The sequence below is a fragment of the Rhincodon typus genome, chromosome 1 (genome assembly GCF_021869965.1).
Source record: "Rhincodon typus isolate 14 chromosome 1, sRhiTyp1.1, whole genome shotgun sequence".
Taxonomy (NCBI): Eukaryota; Metazoa; Chordata; class Chondrichthyes; order Orectolobiformes; family Rhincodontidae; genus Rhincodon; species Rhincodon typus.
In genome coordinates this window covers 144065340-144078055 of record NC_063332.1, presented here as the reverse complement: position 1 = coordinate 144078055, position 12716 = coordinate 144065340, and the positions used below count along the sequence as shown (strand labels likewise).

General features: G+C 37.8%; 1 protein-coding gene across 1 annotated transcript in view; it reads right to left on the bottom strand.

The window, feature by feature from the left end:
* The window catches only part of kiaa1109 (KIAA1109 ortholog), a 433631-nt gene that overhangs the window by 202144 nt on the left and 218771 nt on the right, over nucleotides 1–12716 (bottom strand). Inside the window, exons 28-34 of the mRNA XM_048608993.1 lie at nucleotides 11493–11612; nucleotides 9914–10194; nucleotides 8755–9005; nucleotides 7559–7820; nucleotides 6374–7199; nucleotides 851–921; nucleotides 355–525 (exon numbers count right to left, since the gene is read on the bottom strand). Coding sequence (XP_048464950.1) covers nucleotides 355–525; nucleotides 851–921; nucleotides 6374–7199; nucleotides 7559–7820; nucleotides 8755–9005; nucleotides 9914–10194; nucleotides 11493–11612 — 1982 coding nt within the window. The remainder of the gene's footprint in view (nucleotides 1–354; nucleotides 526–850; nucleotides 922–6373; nucleotides 7200–7558; nucleotides 7821–8754; nucleotides 9006–9913; nucleotides 10195–11492; nucleotides 11613–12716) is intronic.

Genomic DNA, 12716 nt, shown 5'->3' with positions numbered 1-12716 from the left:
GACTTTGAGCTGGAAGGGGCAAAATAACTCCGTTCAGCTCCCAAACCTTTATAATTTTTCATCCTGCAATATATAAATGTTGAAACATGCTGTCTTAACAGCTCAAACTGACGTCACTTCCATGATTTCTCAGTGGCAATGTAAGATTACATCAGTAACATTAGCAATACAAAGGAAGAGAAACAGAAATTAGGAAGTTAAATCCTAAAGACAAAAAACTAGTACTTAAAATTAAAGCAACAATAAATGCTTATTTTTCATTGTAATCCTGCTTATTTCATATCAAATGTTCTTAACTTGACACACTGCAGTTACCCCAGTTGCTCTTTTCCATAAATATAAAGAAGCACTTACCTGTCAAAAGCTTCTGTCACAAGTGGGGTAAGGACAATATCCACTGTTCCTTTTACTTCTACTATAGCAGTGGTCCTGGTCTGAGAGACTGGCTGATCAAGGCTCCATTGTTCAGTAACTGTGTCATCTGTATTCTCCATTATTGTTCTTTCCAGTGGAGTGTAAGGAGTACTGGAATTTTGTTTTCAAAATAATTGAAATTTTAATTCATTGTTGTTCCACATACTCATTCAAATAATTCTGCTGAACATAGGCATTCAATTGACTTACTAGTATTATTTCTGATACTGTATACAATCAATAAATACATTTCCCGAAATAATAACAAGTTGATTCCATCTTTCAAATTGTTAGGACAAACAGATTTCCAGATCATTACTTGCACGGAGACCATGACACAAAAAACTGCAAATGCGGTTGTAGAATAATATAATTTATTCTGCAAATGCTATCCAAATTTTAATGCTCTGGCAAACAATAATAAAAGAATAAATACCTTGAATTCGATCCCATGAGTTGAGCACCTCTGTCGAGTAATGCATTTGCTGCAAGACCTTGTTTAATGATCTAGAAATAAATCGATGTGGAACAATTAATATCTTTAAGGAACGTGTGAAATACTTTTTATATTTCCAAATATGTTCCACTTGTGTTTCAGTTATTTTGCTTTTGTGATCAGACCCAATATTGGAATCTGAGAATTACTGAAAAAAGATGCATTTTGTTGATTTGCACTCATCAGTACAATTTGAAAAAATGTTAATTGAAGCAGAGAACCTACAGTCATACTTTGTGAGAACAAGGCTAATAGATTGGCAAATAGATTCTGTTTGTTGGAAGATTTGCCATGGAGAATGCACCAATTAGTGGTGATTGACAGTCAACTGCCAAGCGTGGTTAAAATTTTTAACCAGACAGGTTGAGTGCACTTCCAATGCTAGTTTCAGTGGCAGTGTGATGCTAGCTATATAGACCGCACATCCCAAAGATTGCAAGATCATATCAAACAGAATATCCCCTCGCCTGTCTGCAATAAGGTATGAATTGTTATCAATCTTGTGTACAAAATTAATTTTATAATTTGGCAAATAATCCTGTGTGCATGAAGAATTAAACAACCAATTTAGGATCATTAAGTTGGACTAGAAGTGTAATGCACTCACATGTACTGAAAGCTACATGTATATTAACACACAAGGTGTTGTTCTTTGCAGGCAGTAAGAATATTAGCATTCACTGTACCTACTTAAACTCAGCAAAGTAGGTGACAGCCATTCCCTGGTTCATTTCTCTGGGCAATGTCTTGATCAAACAAAGTCAAATTGCCTTGTTTAAAATTTAAATAAAGCCCAGAGGCTAACTATCAATTGTCATTAACAAATGCATTCTGCACAGCTATATCCTTTCCAACCACAGTCCACTCGGCAACTAACCAGTACTTTCATCCCATACAATATAAATATTGGCTGTTCCTTGAATTGGCATTCGTGCAAATTTTCCTGAAGTGCAAGTCAAAACACATCGACAAAATGTGTCTATTTTCAGTGACGCTCAAATTCTGTACTACCAAACTACTTACTGAATATCTGACTCCACTGGACCAGATATGGCAGGGCAGCAAAGTCAAAAGGTATCTGGATGAATGATGGAACTAATGAGATTTAAAGATCAAGAAAGAAACAATGAATGACAAAGAAAAAAGAAACTTGAAAGTCAGATTAGATGCAGAAAGAGTAGTAAAGAAGCAAAAAGGATCAAGAAGGAGAAAGATAAAAGATTACATGTTAAATAGCCTCAACGAGTATTTATTACCTGCAGGAGTAGGACTGCACAGTTTAAACTGTTCTCTTTCTCCAAGGTTGATGGCACTGCAAAGTGTAGTGAACAATGAGGAAGATAGTTCGATTACAGTGGGATACAGACAGGCTGGTCAAATGGACTAATCAGTGTCAAATGGAATTCAATCCGGATAAACGAGAGGTGATGCACTTGGACAAGGCAAGTAATGCAAGGGAATACATGATAAATGGTAGGACTCTGGGAAGCACTGAGGATCAGAACGACCTTGGTATGCATGTCCACCAGTTCCCTGAGGTAGTGGCAGATGGATAAAATAGTTCAGGCGCCACATGGAATACTTGCCTTTATTAGCTGATGCATAGCATCTAAGAGCAGGGAGGTTACGCTGGAAACATATAAAATGCTGGTTAAGCCACAGTATTGTATGCAGTTCTGGAACCCACATTATAGGACAGATGTGACTGCACTGGACACGGTACAGTGATTTACTAAGATGTTGCCTGGGTTGGAGAACTTTTGACTCTGAAGAGAGATTGGATACACTGGGGTTGATTTCCTCGAAGCAGTGAAGATTGAACAGGGACATGATTGAGATGTATAGAATTATGAAGGGCATAGACAGGGCAGACAGTAAGGAACTTTTCCTTTGGTGGATGGATCAATGGCCAGGGGGCATAGATTTTAGGTAAGGAAAAGGAGATTTAGAAGAGATATGACAAAACCTTTCTCCCCCCGCTCAGAGGTTGGTGGGAACCTGGAACTCACTGCCTCTAAGGGTAATGGAGGCAGAAACTCTCATAACATTTAAGTAGTATTCAGAGGTGGACTTGCGATGCCAAGGCATACAAGGCTATAGGCCAAGTGCTTGTTAGGTGCTTGTTTTGGAACAGCACAGACTTGATGGCCATTTTTCTTTATTGTAGAACTCTATGACTACATTGTGGGAGAGAATCAAAAATATTACAGATTCAAAGGTGAATCATCAAGCAACAGAATATTATAATAATAATAATAATAATAATAATAATAATAACAATAACAATAACAACAACAACAACAATAATAACAACCAAGGTAGATGATTGGTTGATAGGTTTTGCAGTTTTATTTATTTAAAAGAAAAGCTAGGGAGGTGTGTCAAACTGACAGCTGGGAAGCTGCATTTCATTACATAAACCAGATAAACTAATATATCAAAAAGAACCAAAAATAATTAATTAAACAATAATCTTAAGTGATTAAATAAGTAAACAGTTTGGACAGATATGCCCCAGCTGGTGGTGTACCATAACTGCAGCATATGAGAATTTCTGGATAGCACTATGGTCCCAAACAATCACATCTGCAGTAACTTTGGTTCAGAGATTTTGGGCTAGAACCTCAGCTGCAGCTATTGCAACACATTGGGGAGAGGGATGGTTCCAGAATACTTTGTTCATTTATCATCCTTTAGTTAAGCATTCCTTTAAAGATAGTCAATCGTCAAGGGTGGGAGATGTCACTGTGAGACTGGGAATATAAGTTGCAGTGATGAAGTACTCTTAGTCCTCATATTAAAATTAACAGGTACAAGACATTTGCTACTTATCTGGATGCCAAAGAATACAGGAAGGGAAAACTGATGATAGTACCATGGTGCAGGAGGTTACTCAAGTGGATGAGTAAAAGGGAATACGATTAGTGGTAGGCCACATTCAGAAAAATAGATATCGCTCTATATGGTGGAAACCAAGAGATCCCAAGGTTATGTTGCCTGCCCAGTGCAAAGATTTTGAGACATCACTTGAAAGCTGGCGAAGAACTTGGGAGTGAGAGGAGAAGGATCCAGATGAGACATTTATATAGGAAGCAACGATATATGTAAAACTAAGAATGAGGTTGCGCAGACGAAGCTTCAGGAATTGATTTCTAAATTAATAAGCAAATTAATACAGTAAACATAACTCAAAGATTGGTGTGAAAAGAAGGTAATTTGATTCAAGAGACAATGACACCAGTATAGGAGGCAACAGTGTGCTCCATCATTCACGTAGATTCCTCTCAAACTGGACTGTAATCAGTATTCTGGTGAATCATATAATTAAGACTGAGGATAGGGCTTTAAATGAAGAGTGTGACAGAAAGTGTCAGGTAAACAAATGTAGAAATCTAATGAGAAATATCAAGGCAACAGAACAATGTAGCAATTTGAACACGTGTTCTTATACAATAAATACAGAAAGTAAGCATGTCGGTCTAGCAATTGCCTTTAGGAAGGCAAATGGCTTGCCTTGAAGGCAGTAAATTGAAGGTTTCTTCGATTTTATTGGAGGGGAGCTTCATTTTATGAAGAAAGACTACAAAAATTTGGCCTATTCGCTCCAGTTTTTAAGAAAAAAGAAATGAAAAGTTAACTCATTCAAAAGGTAGTTCATTGAAACATATAAGATTCTAAAGGGACTTGACATGGCAGCCACTGAGATGCTGTTTGCTTGCCTGGTAAAAATAGAACGTGGGACACTAACTTAGAATAAGTGATTCATCTTTTAGGATGGAGGTGAGAGGTTGAGGACTGTGAATCTTTAAGACTGTCTATTCCAAAGAGTTGCGGAGGGTTCAGTAAGAATGATACAGCACGCCAATTGTAATGAAATGATCTAAAGCCCTTCACAAGAGCATTATGAAACAAAATGCAACACAAAGCTGCATAAGGAGATACAAGGTCAGATGACCAAAATCCTAGTCAGAGTTCCTTTCTAAAAAGTCTTAAAGGGGCAAAGTGTGCTAGAGAGGCAGAGAATATTCCAGAGTTTTAGGTCAACCAACCTAAGATGTGGCCACCAATGGTGGTGCAATTATAATTTTGGAATGCACAGGAGGCCATATTAGAGGGAGACAGATCACAGAGGGTTATTTGTTCAGAGGAGATGACATAAATAGAAAAGTGTAAGATCATGAGAGAATCCAAAAACAAGGGTAATACTTTTAAAATCAGCACATTTTTTGACTGGGATCCAAAGCAGATAATCCAGCATAGGAAAAATAGAGGAATTGGACTTTAGAGTTAAGACACAGGTAGCAGAGTTTTGGATAACTTCAAGTTTATGGAGTGTAGAATGTTGAACACAGTCAGCAGTATGCTGAAATAATCAAGCTTAGAGGTAACAAAGATATTAATAAGAGTTTCAGTTGCAGATGAGATGAGATAGGTGAAAAGTCAGGGAATATTACAATGGTGGAACATTCACCTTTATTCTAGTTACAACAATGGGTGAGGCAAGACAAAGAAATGTAGAAAGAGGATTTGAAACTTAAATTGAGTTCCTGTCTCTCCTTTCAGGCAAATAACCCATGGCACTAATTAGAAAAAAAAGGGAGTTCTCCCTGGTGCCCTGTCATAGTTGAGCATAATCAAGGCTGAAGTAATAATAGGGAAGTGAAAGTGATCTGACAATCATATTGTAAGGCAGCGGTGGCTTTTAGTGACTGCATGATCTACTGTTATTTCTCACTTGCTTAAACTTCTTATATGGATTAAAGCCCTCAGTTTCTGAAAATGTTTGCCTCATTTTTAGCCAGAAACATGCTAAAATTAGCTGATCGATACTGGTAGGAAGTGTCGATGGTGTGAAGGTGGCTGAGCAATAAAGTATTGGCCAGGACATTAGGGAAACTCCTTATGCTCTTCTTCAGAATAGTGCCAGGGATCTTTCACACCCAGCTGAGAGAACAGACTGAGCATCAGAGTGAAAATTCTAGTCCTTTTAATCAAATTTCCTCATGACCTTATCACATATCCCCTAGAGTGCTACAACACCCCATTTATACCACTCCATATATACCAATGTCCCAACAACCATCTGATCTATTCATTCTTTCCTTTTTATGTTTCTCTATTCCTTCTAATCACCAGTAGATCCCGTATTTTCATTTGTTTAGATACAGCACTCTTACTTCCTCCTTAGCTCCGCCACCTACCCAGGCTCTGGCTCCCCTTATGACCCTTGACTACATCTTTCTTTCAACATTCATTTTTGATATATTATGCCTCCATAAAATGCTTTGGATTATTTTCTGTGCCATATCATATATAAATGCAAAATACGATTGTTCAATCCACCTTGGGCTTGAATTTCTCAGAAATTAATTTACCCAACAGAAAACAACAATTCCTCTCTGTATGTGGAAGTTCAAGTAGTCAGAAGAATACTCAATATTAGACAAAAAAAATGTTGCCAACCTTAAACATGGGGACAGAAAGCTGGTCAAATGAAGAAGAGCTCTCTTCACTGGTTGGTGTATCAAGGTCTAGAGGCCTATGCAGGGAAGATTTTGATGTTCTTTTATTTGTTGGCTGTTTTACTGACCAATTGGATACCTGTAGTTGTGTAAGGTAATTTAAGTAACAAGACATCACAATCTGTTGACTTGACATCTGTTTGCTATCCACAGTCTTTTCTCCTTCAGCAGTGTATATGTGATCAGCTGACTCTTCATCACCTTCTAGAGCGGATACAAAAGAGGCCTGAGAGGCATGAGTTTGCATCGGATAGTTTTTCAGTTCTTGGCTTTCTCCACTAACAGAACTATTTAATGGCCCCTCTACACTCCGATAAATTGTATTCCTGGTACAGTCAACTCCTTGGGTACGACGTCTCTTCTTTCTTCCTGGGTAGGTTCCTGGGCCTTCATCACTACTGACTGGATCAAAGTCCTCAGCTGCTGAAAAGTATGCCTCACTTTCAGCCACAGATATGCTTGAATCAACTGATCGATACTGATGGAAAGTATTAGAATCTGATGATGGAGTAAAAGGAAAGGATCCAAAGCTCCTCCGCTGACGAGGAGAATCCAGAACATTCTCATCACTGCGTGACACTTCGCTGGTGAACTGTACACCCACTGCTGCAGTCTGCCGCTCACCAAAAATAGTTGCTGATAAACTCTTTGTACTCCCAAGCCGTGTAGAAGAGACAGAAGCTTGTCGCTTCAAAGGAGAACGAACTAATGCTCTGTCTTGATTATTGGGAGAAACTGGAGTGCTTCCTGAAACATCTGTTGGACCACTAAAAAGGAAAAAAAATTAAATAAAAATACTTCTTTTCTTTACTCAGTAATTCTCCATCAACAAAAAAAAGGAAAGCAGCTCCTAACAAAGAAATAGTATTTATAGCCAGCATTTTAAATTTCATATTTTCATTTATGAGGTACGGTGGTTAACACCTTAGTGAATTTCAAGTCAACACACTAGCATCTTGATATCAGAGAACTGCCATATCACGGATAAGCAGCATTTAACAGTTTTCAAAGATTTATGTCACAATAGAATGGGTCATCCAAATGTCCAAAACATTATAATTGCTCAGCCCTGAAAAATGCAGATCTTTTATCCAGAGAGACCTCTTTAGAACGAAAAAGAACTTACTTTCCAATTGTTTCCCCGGTGTTTGTACTTGAAACAGGAATATGCATTTGTTGAATACTATCATCAGTATTAGAGGATGGACTGTTTCTTTCACTTGCCAACAAAGGGAGTGCAGCAGTGGAACTACTATTTTCTTCAGAAGAAGATGTTGAACTGTGAGATCGTAAAGGGACCTGCAAATTTTGGTACTGGCTCTTTTTCTCTGAATCAGTTCCCAACGATCTCGAGTCCCATTCTTTTCTTTTTGCCCCGTTTGTTTTACCTAAATTACCAAAATTTTAAAGCATTATCAACACAAACAGTTTCTCCTAATACATAAGCAAAATACTGCAGATGTGCAAATCAGAAAGAAAAACAAAAAATGCTGAAAATACTTTGCAAGTGTGTCAGCATTTGAAGAGAAAGAAAGCGTTAACCTTTCAGGTAGATTAGCTTTCATCAGAACAGATGAGAGATGACTGACCCAAATGCCAACTGCCTTTCTGTCTCTCCGCAGGCTTAATTCTAGGAATTCCCGTGCTAGTCTTTGCTTTGCTTGTCCCAGGATCTTGGTGTTGTCCCGTTGAATTGGTGGTACTCCTTATCCATAATGGATAAGGAGAACCACCAATTTGACTAGGACAAGCAAAGCAGAGACAAGCACGGGAATTCCTAGAAGCCTGGTACTCCACAAAGAAAGCCATCAACAAACACACAGCTCGGCCCCATATACACTCCACTGCGAAGGAAAAGTGAGGAAAACAGTGAGGTAATCCAGCTCAACAGACTCCAGAGTTTAAATAACAGGCGGGAAAACACAACAGCGCTTCATCGGAAGCTGCATTGATGACGTTACCCAGCATGGTAACGAAACATCCGTGAAACAACGAACCAGCTCGGTGAGCCAAGCAACTACAACATCCACAACCCGAGCTACAAATCTACTCTAAAACCTTATTTAAGATTTTCTGTATGAGTTTCTTCCATTATCTATCATCAGATATTTCAAGTTTAAACCGCAATGTAAATAAAATCCTCGTGAAAATTTGTAAAATGCACATATGCAAGTAATCAGAAAGCATTATATTGCTCAAACTATGGTAGTGTGATATAATAACAGAAGGCAAGATAAGGAAACTTTAAGAGAAGGACAAACTAGACAAACTAGACAAACATTCTTGGAATCACAAAGAAAAAAGTTACATGTGAGAAGTTACCATCTGCAGTCTTTGAAATATCTTTAGTGACAATCCAGTCATTTGGATGCAGCAGTGACTGCCCATAGAACATATCAGTTTCTGTGGATGTATTAGAGAAAGCAGAACTGGTGGATGGGGTAATTTCATCCAGTTTGAAGAAGTCCATTCCTGATGCCATGCCTGCATAGAACTTACAACCACTCAGACACCCACACTTGTTCTTCACTCGTTTGGTTTTGACATCATCATCTGGCCAGAGAAACCACAGTCTACAAGGAAAAAAGGTACAATGTCAACTGTAAACAACAAAACCATAATAGCTATTCATAATCAAATCATTAGATATTCAACTATTTAACTTCTTTTGTCTCTCCTTTAATTTCTGCCCAAGATTCTGCCTCCTCATAAAGGATTAACTCATTCAATCAGTCCATTTCTATAAGTGTTGGAAAGCCTTCAGTAGCTTATCAGCATGGCCAGTTCTTCGCATGAGTATTGACTGCAAATACTGAAATGCAATTTAACAAGGGGAAGTCCTCATCTGATGTCACCATACATATTTCCAATAGATAGCAAGTAGCAGCAGGAATCAAAGCTGATTCATTGCACCATCTTAAACCTCAAGGAAAGGAACACGATTATTGCCTTAAACTACAGGGCTATAGAACAAGAGCTGAATTCGATGAACAGAAGGGCCTTTCTGAAGAAGGGTCTAGGCTCGAAACATTAGCTTTCCTACTCCTCTGATGCTGCTTGGCCTGCTGTGTTCATCCAGCTCTACACCTTGTTATCTCAGATTCTCCAGCATCTGCAGTTCCTACTATCTCTCCCATATAAAGGCTACTGGTAAACACCAAGCTAGAAAATTATTCTGTCTGACTAAATTGATTTATAACAGTATTTTTCACAAAGGTTAAACATCACCAAAATTCTTTATGTTGAAGATGTCAATTACTTTACCTGATCACATTTCATATGAGATCAAAGTAGGAAGATAGATTAATACCTGCCTATTTTATACATGATAACAGGGTCTGAAGTGTGTTATGAGGCAGTTTGGTGTATCAAATAATTAGATAAGCTAGGAAGAAAATTTTAGCTTTTTGTGCCATCACTGAGATTTATTTCCCTATCTTACACATCATTGCTTCTACTTACAAATACAGTTACATAGTACCTTTTAGTTCGGTAATCATGAGTTTCCAAGAATTGCCTTTGTACTTCGTGTTTTACTGGATGATCTGCAGCTAAAGCCACATCTGCTGTGATTAATCCAAAATTTACTGATCCAGCTTCAAGCCAACATGATCGACGGAGTATAGTAGGTTGAATTCCAAGCCTACAATTTTCAAATTGTTCAATATATTGTCTCAGTCGAACATCTTGTACAACAGCACTCACACCTTCTCCAACTGCTTGGTTATGAAGATTACAAGTAGCAACGCGAATAGCCCCTATCTAGAAAATGAAATTAGTTATAAATTAGAAACATTTGTGCAAGTACTCTATTTTATAAAGCACAATAATTATTATGAACAAACACAACAAAGATATTTATCTTCTTAAATCAGCAACACAACTGCAAGCAATGCTTTATTTGATATTCAGGACTTTCATATTTATCATGTTTGTCTTCTCCAGTTCCTATGAAAAAGTAAATTCTATGATAGAAAAGTTAAAAGCCTTGGGCACTTGTAACACAAATTACAAGAGTACAAAGTAGATTCTCATTACAGTTATTAGTGCAACAAGCAGACATCTGCACTAATAATTCTGTGTATCTTGATTTTATATGATCACAGCTGTGCCAAGCTTTTTAAACTGTAAACAAAAAGTTTGTATCAGTAAGAATGATGAACCCAATGCAAGACATACAGCTACTAAAAGCTGATTTCAGAAAGTGAATTGCAAGGGCAAGTAATCTCCACAGCCAGTCTGGGATGGCAGACACTGAGAAGAGGCATACAAGGAAACAACATGAAACAGAATATCAGAGAATTAGTCAATTAATCAATTATACAAAATGAATTCTAAGTAACATGCAAACATTAGAAAGAGCAGTAGAATATTTTGCAAAAGGGAAATTTGCTGCAACTACTCTTTATGACAATTTAGATCTCTGACATACAAAGCAGATACACATCTCAATCCTGGAGCTGACCTGTAAGCTTAAAGTCAACATTGATTTTTATTGTTGGCCTACAGTTGTCCAAAACCAGGAAGAATCAAACTAACATGTCAGGCAAGGGTGAAAGAGTTTTAATTCTCCACAAGATGGGCAAGATTGTGTTGGGGTTAAATTGTTAGAAATGAGAAACTTGAATCCAAATCATCACCGATAGGCCAACTTCAGGTTTAACTGTGCCAGGCTGTTGGGACAGGGGTCAGCCAAGTAACTCACACAGGAGGGATAGATTGACAACTGCCACGTTTAAATGAGGCCCATGCTTCTGATTTTGTTTGATTTAAAATTAACTTCTTCAGCATTGGCCTACCTAGGCTAGAAACATAAGCTTCCCTAGGAAAGAAACCAAGAACCTAAAACAACTACCATTTCACCTGAAATATGCTTCTCTAGCCTGGCCTGCAAACCAAGAATATCAGGAATTTATAGTTTCTCAAAAATAAATTAGTTGTCCAGTTCCACTCTCACAGACAAGTCACAGTTATAACCGTATTTTGTTTCAACAGTCAATTTGAAATACCAACATGCATTTCTTTTTGCTCTCATTTGACTTTCATTCAAACCAAATTACCTTAATACTGGCTGCACAACCATGTTCTACAACAAAGAGATCTGCGCCATCAACTGCTATCCGAGTCATAACGTATTTCAGTTCTTCTGATCGTGGACATGGTCCATGCACATTTTTCAGCTAAGTGTATTGAAAAGGAAACAGAAATAAATGCATACTGAGACATCAACAAAAAAATGCAAACATACAACATCTTGGAATTTAGGTTTTAGAATAAAATGATAACTTTCCTAACTTAATTTTCTTTCTCCATTAACTCCTATCAGCCAATCTGAAATGCTATTTCCTGAGGTTAGATGACATTGAAACATTTGTCAGATTTACATAAAATCTTATCTTATTCCATTTTCTGCCCCCAGTCTTCTATTTGCAATGCAGTCACTCAACTACGTACAAGTTGCATCCTAGCCTTTAGCAGCTTAGCCATCAGGTGTCAGGTTAGTAATTGTATCAAACAAACAAAAACACAAATTGCTTCAGAAACTCAGCAGGTCTGGCAGAATCTGTGAAACGAAAACAGCATTAACTTTTCAAGTCCAGTCTTCTTCTGAACGGTTCTGAAAAAGGACTTCAAACGTTAACACTTTTTTTCTTCTCCACATTTGCTACCAGACCTGCTGGGTATCTCCAGCAATTTCTGTTTTTGCTTCAGATCTCCAGCTTCCACAGTCCTGTGTTTTATAATAATATTGTATTAGACCAGGGAAATCAAATTCAATTTACATGGTAGGGTTGATCCATCATCCTGGCACTGATAACATGGGCCACATTCAAAGTTATTTGTGGACACTGGGATAAAATTGGCCTGATTCTCACCTTTTTTTTTTAAAACAACTCCTGATTTTGAGATTACGCCCTCTGCTCCTAGACTGTCTCAAGAAAAAAACCCTTCCGCATCTACCCTGTCAATTCCCTTAAGAATCATGTTTCAATATGGTTACCTCTCATTCTTTTAAATTCCAACGAATACAGGCCCAACACTCTCAACCTCTCCTTCATAGGATAGCTCCTCCTTGCCCAGAATGAGCCTAGTGAACCTTCTTTGGTCTGCTTCCAATGCCAGTATATCTTAACTTCAATAAAATAGCCCAAGTCTGTTGGCAGTATTCCAGCTGTGCTCTAACTAAATTCTTGTTTAGTTTTAGCAAAACCTCCCGACTTTCATACTCAACTCCTTCTGAAATAAAGGCCAACATTCCATTTATTCCCAATTACCCACTGAAC